General features: G+C 37.3%; 1 protein-coding gene across 1 annotated transcript; it reads left to right on the top strand.

Annotated features, from left to right (window-relative positions):
* Nucleotides 1–9,925: 9,925 nt before the first annotated feature.
* LOC131649046 (plant UBX domain-containing protein 2-like) lies at nucleotides 9,926–10,504 on the top strand. The gene has a single exon (XM_058918793.1). The coding sequence runs from the start codon at nucleotides 9,926–9,928 to the stop codon at nucleotides 10,502–10,504; it is 579 nt and encodes a 192-aa protein (XP_058774776.1).
* Nucleotides 10,505–11,607: the final 1,103 nt, after the last annotated feature.

The raw sequence follows: 11,607 nt of genomic DNA, 5'->3' as shown, positions 1-11,607 counted from the left end.
CTTTTTTTTCTCAATGTATGCAGGAAAATAATTATGAGAATGAATTGCAAACTATTGTTCTTCTAGACTGTATTGTGATTGAGAATGTTAATTGTTAGGCTTGTGAGTAAGCTCTAGTCTTATTTATCTTTATCTAAATCCTTAACATTTTACAAAAGATGGATGCAATTTTTTTTCATGCATAAAGTATTTTAAAACTTTTTTACTCGCATTCAATTCTAAATCATTTAGTAAATCAATATTAATTATGTAAATGATGTGAATGATAATGTAGAACATATGATGCAATTACAAAATTAAATACGCAATCCTTTCTAATTAACAATTTTGTTAAATACAAAAAATGATCTTCCAACTTAATAGGTAAATTATGTCTATGAGGCTTTTAGAAAACTTCACCCTGGCATATACAGATGAAGTGCCTCCATGGGAGGATGAAACAGTAAAAAAGAATGGCAATATATTCTGAGTTCTGGGAGAATCGCTCAGTTCTCTTCTCAACTGATGTGGCTGCTAGAGGCCTTGATTTTAATAAAGCAGTTAGGGTCGTTCAGGTGAGTGTTTTGCTTCATGCTTCTTGTCTCAATGCAAGTAAAGGCTTTCATATGGGGGTATTGAAAGGTAAAAGTATCTTATTATGGTTACAAACTAACTTTTCTCTTGCATTTATGTAGGTAGATTGTCCTGAGAATGTAGCATCTTACAAGTTACATACATAGAGTTGGCCGTACTGCTCGTTATAAATCTGATGGAAAGTCAGTTTTATTTCTATTGCCTTCAGAAACTCAAATGCTTGAAAAGTTAGAAGCAGCAAAGGTTCCAGTGCATTTAGTCAAGGTACATTTGCTCTGGAAATGCATTTAAAATCGATGTGTCAGATTTATGGATGCCATTTTCTTATATGTCTTGGTGTCTGTCATGTTTTCTCTAACATATTTGCTTACAATGCTTTATTTGCTGATTATTCAGCCAAAGAAAGAAAAACTGCAACCAGTGTCCAGCTTGTTGGCATCTTTACTAGTCAATTACCCAGAACTTCAGCAGCGAGCCCAAAGGGCATTTGTCACCTACGTGAGATCCATCCATCTCCAAAAGGATAAAGAGATCTTTGATATTTTGAAACTTCCTATTGATGAATATTCAGCATCATTAGGTCTACCGATGACCCCCAAAATCCGTTTTATAAACCAGAAAATTAAAATCTAAACCTGTGTCAACAAAATCAATTTTAGCTGAACCAGAGGATCCAAACCAGGAAAATGTCATAGAAGATTCTAGAGAAAAGCTAGACACAGGTGTTTTCGGAGATGGGGAAATTGAAAACCAGTTGATACCAGACACAAGTGTTTTCAGACACAAAGATATTCTTCAACCAGTTGATACCTCAAATGAAGACGAAACAAAATCAGCTGATATTGGAGAATTAATGTATGTCCCTATATATGTGTTCAGTAGTATAGTGAAAGTGGTTTAGAGTACTTTTCTGACAATGTTGCTTTGTTATTTTTGTATTTTCAATTGGGGCATAAAAGTCTTCTGGTTTCACATTGCTGAGACTGAGACAAATAGACATTCTAAATTAGCCTTAATTTTATCTCATGCAACTGCTGCACTAAAGAACAGAAAAATTAAGGGAATGGTTATTTAACATAATGAATACGCTCCCTTCCCTAACCATGCACAAACTGTATACCAGAAAGTGAGATGAAATCGCTAAGCAAACTGTTAGGAAGCAAAATGCTAACCCTAACAAGACTAACAAAACTAAGAGACACAAGTAAATAAACTAAGGAAATAGAGAATAAAAGATAACTTTGATTTTCATTGATTGATTTTCACTCTCTCATTAAGAGTACATATATAGGGATGACAATAGTGGATACTAACATAAAGGCCCAAAGGTTAAAAGAGCCCAATAACACTTAACATAAAAGATTTGTTCTAACTTAATTAAATCATAATTCTACTCTCTATCACTACTTACCCCTTCAAGAACAACCTTGTCCTCAAGGTTGTAGACAAGTAACACCAATTGCCAAATGGAATTTTCAACACCTTGCTCTACAGGCACGTGAACTATACTAATATCACCATATTGATCTCCCTCAGCATGCGACAAATTCAACTCAATTGCCAGTGGCTTTAAAGTTCCATTCTTTTGCAAGAATAAAATTGTCCTACTGGAATATGTCTTTGGAGAGGTGGAGTTTGTCCTCCTTAAGTATGGCATGAGTGAATTTAGGAACTTTTCGCCATCAGTTCTGAAAATTTCATTAAGCATCTTCCCATGGATGTTATCCCTAAAATCCTTAAATAAATGCTCAGGCTCATCCATCCTATTTTCATATAATTTGAGTACATTTTCAAAGCTGTCAAACTCATTCGGTGTGCTATCAAATAGAGATTCCAGTTCAGGTTTCAGTACGTGAACTATGGATTTCAATGCGTAAGCAAGAAAATTAGACATCAAATGACTGAATCTTTCATCCCTTTGAATGTAGATATTTAAGCTCAACTCAGGATCCAGCCTACTCTCATAATTCAAATTTGATATCGCAGGCTTTCTACACGTTCTTCCCTTACGAGGATAAAGGTATTCAGCAGACCCTCCGAGAATAGGACAAGCATGTTCTGAACCCTTATCAAAATTTCCCAAATCATTGTATAATGCAGAATTATAAACTTTATCACAGTAGTTCTTATACAACAATTCAGAAAGTCTGATCGAGGCAGATTTTGCATACATATCAATCAAACAACTCGCCATCCCCTCAAACTGTATACCATGGTGAATCAAACATGCATGAGTCTGCCTTCCCATTGAAGCTGCAGAAAAAAGAACACTGGCGGTAACAAAATCAATCAAAAACTGTTGCTTCTGCATCTCACCAACAAGCATAAGTGCCTCCTCATTGAAACCTTTCGAAGTAGACAAACTTTTTAGAACAAACGCATGCACCTGCTCATCCAGTTTAATTGGTTGTATCTGCGAAACAATAGTATAAATAGAGAGAAAAGTTTCACCATCGGATAAACCGTCCTCCTCCGACTCCAAGGCTTGAACAAACACATCAATTGCTTCAAGGTTCAAGTATGTTAGAGTGGTAATATTTCCTAACTCCTTAGGAATCTTCCCTGGCAAACGATTAACAAGTAGCGAGATTGAAGTTAGTTCAATCAAACCCCATTCCTTTGGAATCGTACTATTTAGGTAGTTAAGAGCAAAATTAACTACTTTGAGGTATGGAAGCTTAACCAATTGAGGCGGAAGCGTGCCGGGAAGGTTGTATCCCTTGAATTCCATCCTTACTACGTGACAAAAGGTGTCATTTTGAGAAGAGCAGTCACAAGCAATACTGCTTTGGGATCCATCAGGTGGCTTTTTAGTTAAACCAAGCATTTGAATTTGACATGAATCACCATCAAATTTCCAATAGGTTGATCCCATTGTACTAGTGATTTCTTCAAGAGAATCAACTTTAATCTGACTAGCTGGATTCCACAAGTTGGGTTTCCTTTCCAATCCTTGTCCTGCAAACAGCAGAAGAGAAACCCCTGTTCTTTTTGTATTTTCCATTGTTGAAGGGAATAATGACTCAAGTGGGCCTGGATCGTAAGGGATGAAGTTGAATAGTAGGGCATCTCCTATAGCGGGGGTAACACCGTCGAGGATTTGAAAGGGATTGGAGCAACAACGAGTGAGCTGAGAAATGCGGCGAATTGCGATACCAGAAAAGAAATTGTTGGAATCATCCTCTATATTCATGAAAACCCTAGAAACAATATCTTTCAATTGATTTATGACAGATGAGGATAAATCGAAAATGATGTTACCTTCAAACTCAGATTTCCCAATATCAACATTGTCGACTAGCGGCTCTGAATCGAAGTTGGATGGGGTTAATATTGGAACGAGGGTTTGAGTTGCAATCAGATCCGAAATTGGTTGCGGTTGCATTTCGCTTTGAATAAACGCAAGTTTCTTTGAGTGAAATAGAGTAGCGGTCGTCAAAACTCTCATAGGTGATGAATCTGGTGGTTTTCGTGGAACAGTGAAGGGTGCATCTTGAGAGGGTGCAAGGTTGTGGGTAGGTACACAAATATGAAGTTTTGAATTCGTTGAGGTTAGCAGTGACCAACTGTCTGAAAGATCCCCTGTAGAAATCTGCTTTGTGGATGAGAGTGGAGGTTTGGGTGGTCCTGGGTCATATGGTTTGGTGTTAGGGATCACGGCATCTACCGTAGTGCTGGACCGTATTGCATCTGTCGGAAACAACAATAACTCGTCGTCAACATCATAAGAGTTAAAATGGGTTGGCTCTGATGGCGGTGGCGAAGTGAAACATTGCTTCAACTCTGAATCGGACTCCACAGTTGGGTCTTCCTCTTCTTCTGGGTTCTCCTCAACAGAAATATTGGTCGAATAAAAGGACTGTGTTGATTCATACGGTGGTTCCTCTTCTTCATCATCTAACGGTAAAATGGGTCTCCACTCCGGCTTGAAACGCCATAATAGTGCTGTTGTAAATGTATCCCAATTATATCTCGGATGAACACGACACCACCATATCCACCATGTGAAAGCAGAACCTCTCAATGCTCCAACAGCTTTTAAAACCTTCAATGATTTGGGTGTTTCATGCTCCTTGAAAAATTTCTCCAAACATAAAATCCACCAATATGCATCTTCTTCCCCATCAAACAATAATATTGTCATGACTTTAAGCGGAAGTGAGATCGAAATTGAAAGCACCAATTGTTAGGAAGCAAAATGCTAACCCTAACAAGACTAACAAAACTAAGAGACACAAGTAAATAAACTAAGGAAATAGAGAATAAAAGATAACTTTGATTTTCATTGATTGATTTTCACTCTCTCATTAAGAGTACATATATAGGGATGACAATAGTGGATACTAACATAAAGGCCCAAAGGTTAAAAGAGCCCAATAACACTTAACATAAAAGATTTGTTCTAACTTAATTAAATCATAATTCTACTCTCTATCACAAACAAGTGGATAGTTGATTTCACACGTGTCCCAGGGCATGAGGTGGATGAAGATTAAAAATGACATTACTTATGAAATATGTTAATCATACAAAAAGTCCATTTAATAACATTTACAAAGATTAAAAATGACATTACTTATGAAAATCTTAATCCATACAAAAAGTTCCATCTAATGGCATTTACAAAGAGATGTGTGTAAGTGTATGCTTTAAAATTTTTGAGCGATGAAGAGAAAGAATATGTTTTGAGATGGTTAGAAATAGAAATCTCTAAAAGCAGCAAGTCGTGTGGGTGGTGGTTGGAAGCGGTAGTTAGATGGAGGTTTGGACTTCTGCGCTGGTGGATAATTCGGGTCCATCGAGCATCATGTCCAGTTTAGTCAGTTTGTGTGTATCATGTCTAGTCGTTTTGATTTGTAAATTCGTTCGTTAATGTATTGTGTTTTGGGCCCGTTAAGGATTCGTTGAATTTCAACAATTATAAATATGTATCACTATCATCGTTGTCTTTACAAACTTCAAAATGTAGTCTTAAATATATAGGGAAGATGTGACAATCATAGTAGAGAAATATAGCAGAAAAATTTAGAGAGAATGATAGAAATTTCTTGAAATTTTTTGAAATTTGAAAAACCTTTGGAGGAATCTAAGAGGATTGAAAATCGTTGGATTTGTGTGATTCTTATGTAGATAGTAAGAGAGGCTGAGAAACACTCCAGATAGAAAATATAGTTTGTTGTTGGAAATTTGGGTATCTATTTTCTTGTAACTATTTCGTAGTCTCTTGCAACAACTTTTAGAACTATAATGAATTGAAGAACCGCTCTGTCCCTTAGAGAAAATCCGTTTGATCGAAAGTGGGAAAATAAGTTTCTTTGTTTTCTTGTATTTTATTTTATTTTATTTTCTTGCTTGTTGAGAATTTTCCTCCACTCTTGAAAAGTTACATGGTTATTGTGTTGCTTGCGGAAATTTATTTTGGTTGCCATTGTTCTTTCTCTCACACATCAAATTTATTAGTATGTTTGAAGCAATTAATAAATTCACTATATTTGTTAAAGTTTTCTTAACAAGTGGCGTCGATTGAGAGGCAACTTATTTTGTTTACAAGTGAGCACCATGAGTTTTACATGGTTGATCACTTGTAAACAAAATAAGTTGAGTTTGTCGAGAAATTATGGTCAATTGAACATTAGGTATGATTCAGTCACTTCGGGTTCATAAAACTTCGGGTTCGTTAACGAGTTATGTTTCTGGCCTGTTAAGGATCTATTGGATTTCAACATTTATAAATATATATATATCTCTATCATTCTTGTCTTTACAACCTTCAAAATTTAGTCTAAAATGCAGAGGAAATATTTGAAAATCCTAGTAGGAAAACTTAGAGAAGCTATGGTAGAAATTTCTTATAGTTCTTGAAATTCGAGAAACCTCAAAAGGTAATTAAGGTGATTGAGAAAAACTTCTAAAAAACTTGGCAAATTTGATTCATATATAGAAAATTAGAGATATAGAGAAACACTTGGTAGAAAATATAATTTGTTCTTGGAAACTTCGGTAACTCTTTTATAATCTCTTGTAACAAGTTCTGAAGTCGCTGCTCGAACGCAGTCCCTTCTCGAGCAAGTACCGCTTCATGCGGTCGATCGTCTGGACATGGATGACCTCCCGGTTGAACCGATCAATATATGCCCAGAGGGGTTCATCATGTGAAGGCAAGCCTTTTCAACACTATGTTTTGATGAAGACAACTATCATGAGTATACATCAATAAATGATGAGCAAAAAGATCAAATTAGCTATGGATCAAGATTGCAACCTTCATGGAGATTAGCTTTGATTGATTGATCTTCATGTCATAATGGTACAAGCTAAATCCTTTTACATTGATATTCCTTAGTGCTCGAAAATCATATACTTTCATAAATATGCATGTCCAAACTTATATATGCATGGCATAAGTTTCCATATACCAAAAACATGCATTTTCACTCCTTATGTTGAGGTAACCGGTTACCAACATTCATGTAACCGGTTACAGAAACTATGAAAAGTATTCCCATTGATTTTTGTATGGGTAACTGATTACCCTTGTTTAAGTAATCAGATACTGAGTTAAAAATTTCAAAAAACATGAACGTTTGGAGCGGGTAACCGATTACCCTGCTTTTGGTAACCGATTACCTACTGAACCAGTGTCTTGCTTCACTTTGCTTTATGTTCAAACGTGAATATTTTTTCAAACCTTAAACATTTTATTGTTTGATCATTTTATACTCTTTCTAAAGGGTGTAAATACCTATATAAATACCATAAACTTCTGATTTAAATCTCACCTATTTCATTACAATTTACCACTTTTTTTGTCATATATTTTCATACAAGTGTTTCATACCTGAACTTTCATTGAAACTTTTTCTGCACATTGTTAGAAAAGTTTCTCATTCATACATAAACACTTGAGCACTATTATATCATTGTAAATTGTCTTGTTTGAAAGAGAAGATCAATCCCAGTGATTGATAACATTACTACTCAATTATATTTTGTTTATTATTGACTTGCTATCCAAGATTGTTGGAAGCAAGGGTTGTTGATTAGTGAGAGGATTGTTCTCCTAATCAAGTTAGTAAATCCAAGAGGATTGTTCTTGGTGGTTGAAATCTTATTGTCCAGAATTGTTGGAAACAAGTGAGTCATTAAGGGAGGATTGTTCTCTTAATGTACTTAGTGAAAATCCAAGACGATTATTCTTGGTGTTTGGTGTGTCTTGTGTAAGTCACAAACAATAGTAAAATCTCTTTCATGTTGAAAGGGGACTGAAGTAATCTCGTATTGTGAGGGGAACCAGTATACATCATTGTGTTCTTTACTTTTCCGCATTTACCGCTTTCACAAATTATAACCAGAAAAGAAAGTAACACATTTCTAAACTCTTGCACCAAACCATAAAAATAAGAACAAGTATTCAAAAACTGGATAAATCTTCAAAGTACTACTTCACCCCCTCTTAGGCGCATTTCATTTTTACACATCATTCCCCTAGATGACCGCTTCGATCGAGACTTCAGTCTTGCGATTTCGTTGCGAAGCGGTGAAGTTCCAGGTGAACTGGGTATGCATATCCCTCCAGGAGGAGACAGATCGCGGGGGTAAGCTTTGTACCATGCCATGGCCCATTTACCCAGGGTGGTGGGGAACAACTTGCACTTGATGGCGTCACTGACGTTACAGTAGTCGAGCATCGCATCGATGCTCTCTATGTGGTCATCAGGATCCGTCATACCATCATAAGTTTCCAAAGGTGGTGGTTTTCCCATCCCTACGGGGAGAGGGGTCTCATGTATATCCCGAGACAAAGGCCAACAGAGGCTTTCCTTATCGCTTCTAACAGGTGAACGCGACGGGGAGGAATCGACCCGAGGGCCTCTGCGGCTGTGAAGTGGACTCTTTGGCCGACTCTTCAACTTGGTAGGCTGCCACCAGTTTTGTTTCTCTTTGGGTCGGGGGATCTTCGTTCCTTGCGGGGAGGAGAATGGTCACACTTTTTGAGGGCATCCTGGTGGGTCCTCTCCAACTCTAGGCGACGTTTGCGTCGTCGGGGAGTGGGACTTCGCGAGTCATCGCGCTGGGTTTTCCGCGAGGGAGAGCGCGAGCGGTTGTCACGTCATCGAGGTGTCAAGCTCCTGGAAAATCATGAGGTTGACCTGGTTGATGACAGAGAATAAAGCCTCCATGGTTTAGGCATCGTTGGGTGGCACAGGGACCACCTGATACACTCCAAGAGCCTCGAGTTGTAGATCGGGGTGAAGGCCGCCTCATTTGTCGAGGAGGAGGCGGTCTGCCCATCTCTCTGATCGTCATGCCAAGGAGCAGTCATATCGTCGTTGTTGCCTTCGTTGATGGCGTGGAAGAGTTTTCATTGATGTTACCGTTGTTCTGTTGTCTGGCCATGATAATCGGTAGGTTAAGAAGATGGATTTGCTTTGGTTTTTGAGTTTAGGAAAAGATGAGGAAGTAATGGGGTCCCACAGGCGACGCCACTTATCGTACCTGGATAAGAAGGATCTTTAGTGGTCTGTAACAATTGAGCTTCAACGACTTATGGAGAAGATGTGGGAGATCCCTGCAAGACACTTTGATGCCAAAATGAGGTTTAGAGGAAAAAATGTGCAAGTATGAAAGTAAGAATGAATAGAATACCTGACCCTGTAATGAAAAAGAGTACTTATAGAGCCTCGACGCTGAGCCAAAGTCTACATATTGGGCCTCAAAATCTAATCCAATAATGGAGATAGCCACGATCCTACATGGGTTGGAAAGACCAACACATGGTCTAATCCTGGTTCAACTATCCCGTGATCTTCGGAGGGCAAAAGACTCGCTCCTTATGGAGGGTAGAACATCGTCGACCACGTGATCTTGGATAGTGCACGTGGATTGGACATTTCCCAACGGTAATGCCAAATTAAACCATTCATTATGGCCTTTTGAAACATCTCATTATATTGTTATAAATATATAATTATAGACTAAATCAAAATTGATTTCTGCATGAAAAAAAATCAAAATTAATTTTGAAAGCATAAGTCTTCAATTTTAATCAAACAATCAGAATTTCAGAAAGACTAGTAGGAAATCCAGATCCCAATTTCCAGTTTTCGGACAGCGTGGCAAAATCTTATTGGATGACACACCTTTTCTTCACAAAAAGCTAAATTTCACAAAGTCAATCTCATCTTTTCTCAGCTTCTGAACATTCTCCATTTTTCTCTCTTTCATCTTCCTTACCCACTAAGTTCCTTACACCAATCACAATCATAATCACTACATTCGATTCACTTATTAACCATTTAAGATCCATTTCTCTTTCTCCAGAGAATTAGGGTTTTTACATCATACAACAAAAATGGACGACGTAAAAGACAAAATGAAAGGCTTCATGAAGAAAGTCAATAACCCTTTCTCTTCTTCATCCTCTGGCAAATTCAAAGGCCAAGGTAGAGTCCTAGGCTCTTCATCATCATCATCATCAACTACACCGCCAAATTCCATTTCTACCCCTCGCCCTTCTCCTCATAATTCCAATCCCATTTCTAACCCTAAACCCAAACTCATACCCATACCCGAACCTACTCCACCGATTGTTTCAGCTTCGGATGATAGCAGAATCGAAAAAGCTCGTAAACCTGTAGATGGATTTGATCCGTTTGATTCTTTGGTTACTTCATCTCAGAGATCTCGAAATGGTTATTCGGTAAATGTATATGAATGTCTGATTTGCAAAACACCGTTTAGATCGGAAGATGAGGTTTCTGAGCATGTTGAAAGTTGTTTGAGTAATAGAGTTGAAAATATTGATAATGGAAAATTGGTGGAGACTGAGACTGAAGATGTTGTTGAGATTCATATTGAATTGGAGATTTGTGTTGGGAGTTATGTTTCCGGGAATCCGAGTGAAGGGGCGACTTATTTTGTTTACAACTGAGCACCATGAGTTTTATAGGGTTGATCAAGATATGTTTTGAAGACAACGATTTTGGGATGTGGAAAGTGAAAATGCAAGCAATCTTAACTCAAGAAAAATATATTGAATCATAAAAGGTGAGACATTGATGCTTGCATGTCTAAAACAACAACTTTATTCATTCTGACTGGTAGAGAACAAATTCATAGTAGAGCAGTTGACGAAATTTCACAAGACCATTGATGATCTATATTGAGGTGAAAATGAGGATGAGGATAATGCTTTGCTCTTGTTAAGCCCATTCATAAGATCCTTAAAGCACTTCAAGAATGTTCTTCTTTCTGGAAAGGAATGTACTATTACTTTGGATGAAGTCCAAACATTGTAAGATCCAAGGAATTTTCAAAGGTGAAATATTTAACGATTGACAATCGCGGTGAAAGCTTAAGTGTCTCAAGAGGAGAGAGTGAGCGTGGAGGGATGTTTAAGTCAAATAGGTTCTACAAGTCAAGGTTAAAATGATTCACTTGTCAAAAAACCAGTCACTTCATTAGGGGGTTGTCTCGAGAAGATTAAAATGATGATTCAATAAGAAAATGGTAACATACTCCATTTTGAAGATCATTAAAGCTTTTCCTATTGCGCAAATCAAGCTTATCCAACTCGATGGTGAAATTTTGAATTGTGTCTTCAATTGTTATCTAGAAGGTATGAAATGTTATGAGCCGTGGAAAATGGAATCTGGAGAATTAAGTTTCATTATTCATAAATGTATTACTTTCAGTGAGCCTCGTCAAAGAAGGAAGAATAAATATTTGGAGATGAAGGCTTTAGAAGCTATGACGGAGAAGACTCAGTTTGAGGTGGAGGTTTCTGCTATGGGTACTAGCAATAGTGAGGGAATAATTACAAATTTCTATGATTATCATTTAACTCGTGATAATGTAAGAAGTGAGGTTGTACCATCTCAAAGATACAGTTATGCTGACCTTGGGTGTAATGCTTTAAATGCGGCTAAAGGGTTGCCAAAACTCATAAACAAAGACCTTTAGGGAAACACTTGAAAATAGATGGAGTCAGATATGATCAAAGGTGATTGGAAGCAAGTGGCTAGATCAAAATTT

This window comes from Vicia villosa, linkage group LG2, assembly GCF_029867415.1.
Source record: "Vicia villosa cultivar HV-30 ecotype Madison, WI linkage group LG2, Vvil1.0, whole genome shotgun sequence".
Lineage (NCBI taxonomy): Eukaryota > Viridiplantae > Streptophyta > Magnoliopsida > Fabales > Fabaceae > Vicia > Vicia villosa.
The sequence above is the reverse complement of the archived record's forward strand: the minus strand, read 5'-3'. Positions and strand labels throughout refer to the sequence as shown.

Excerpts from the sequence above, each read along its gene's own strand:
- LOC131649046 (XM_058918793.1), top strand. The coding sequence starts at position 9,926 with ATGGACGACGTAAAAGACAAAATGAAAGGCTTCATGAAGAAAGTCAAT.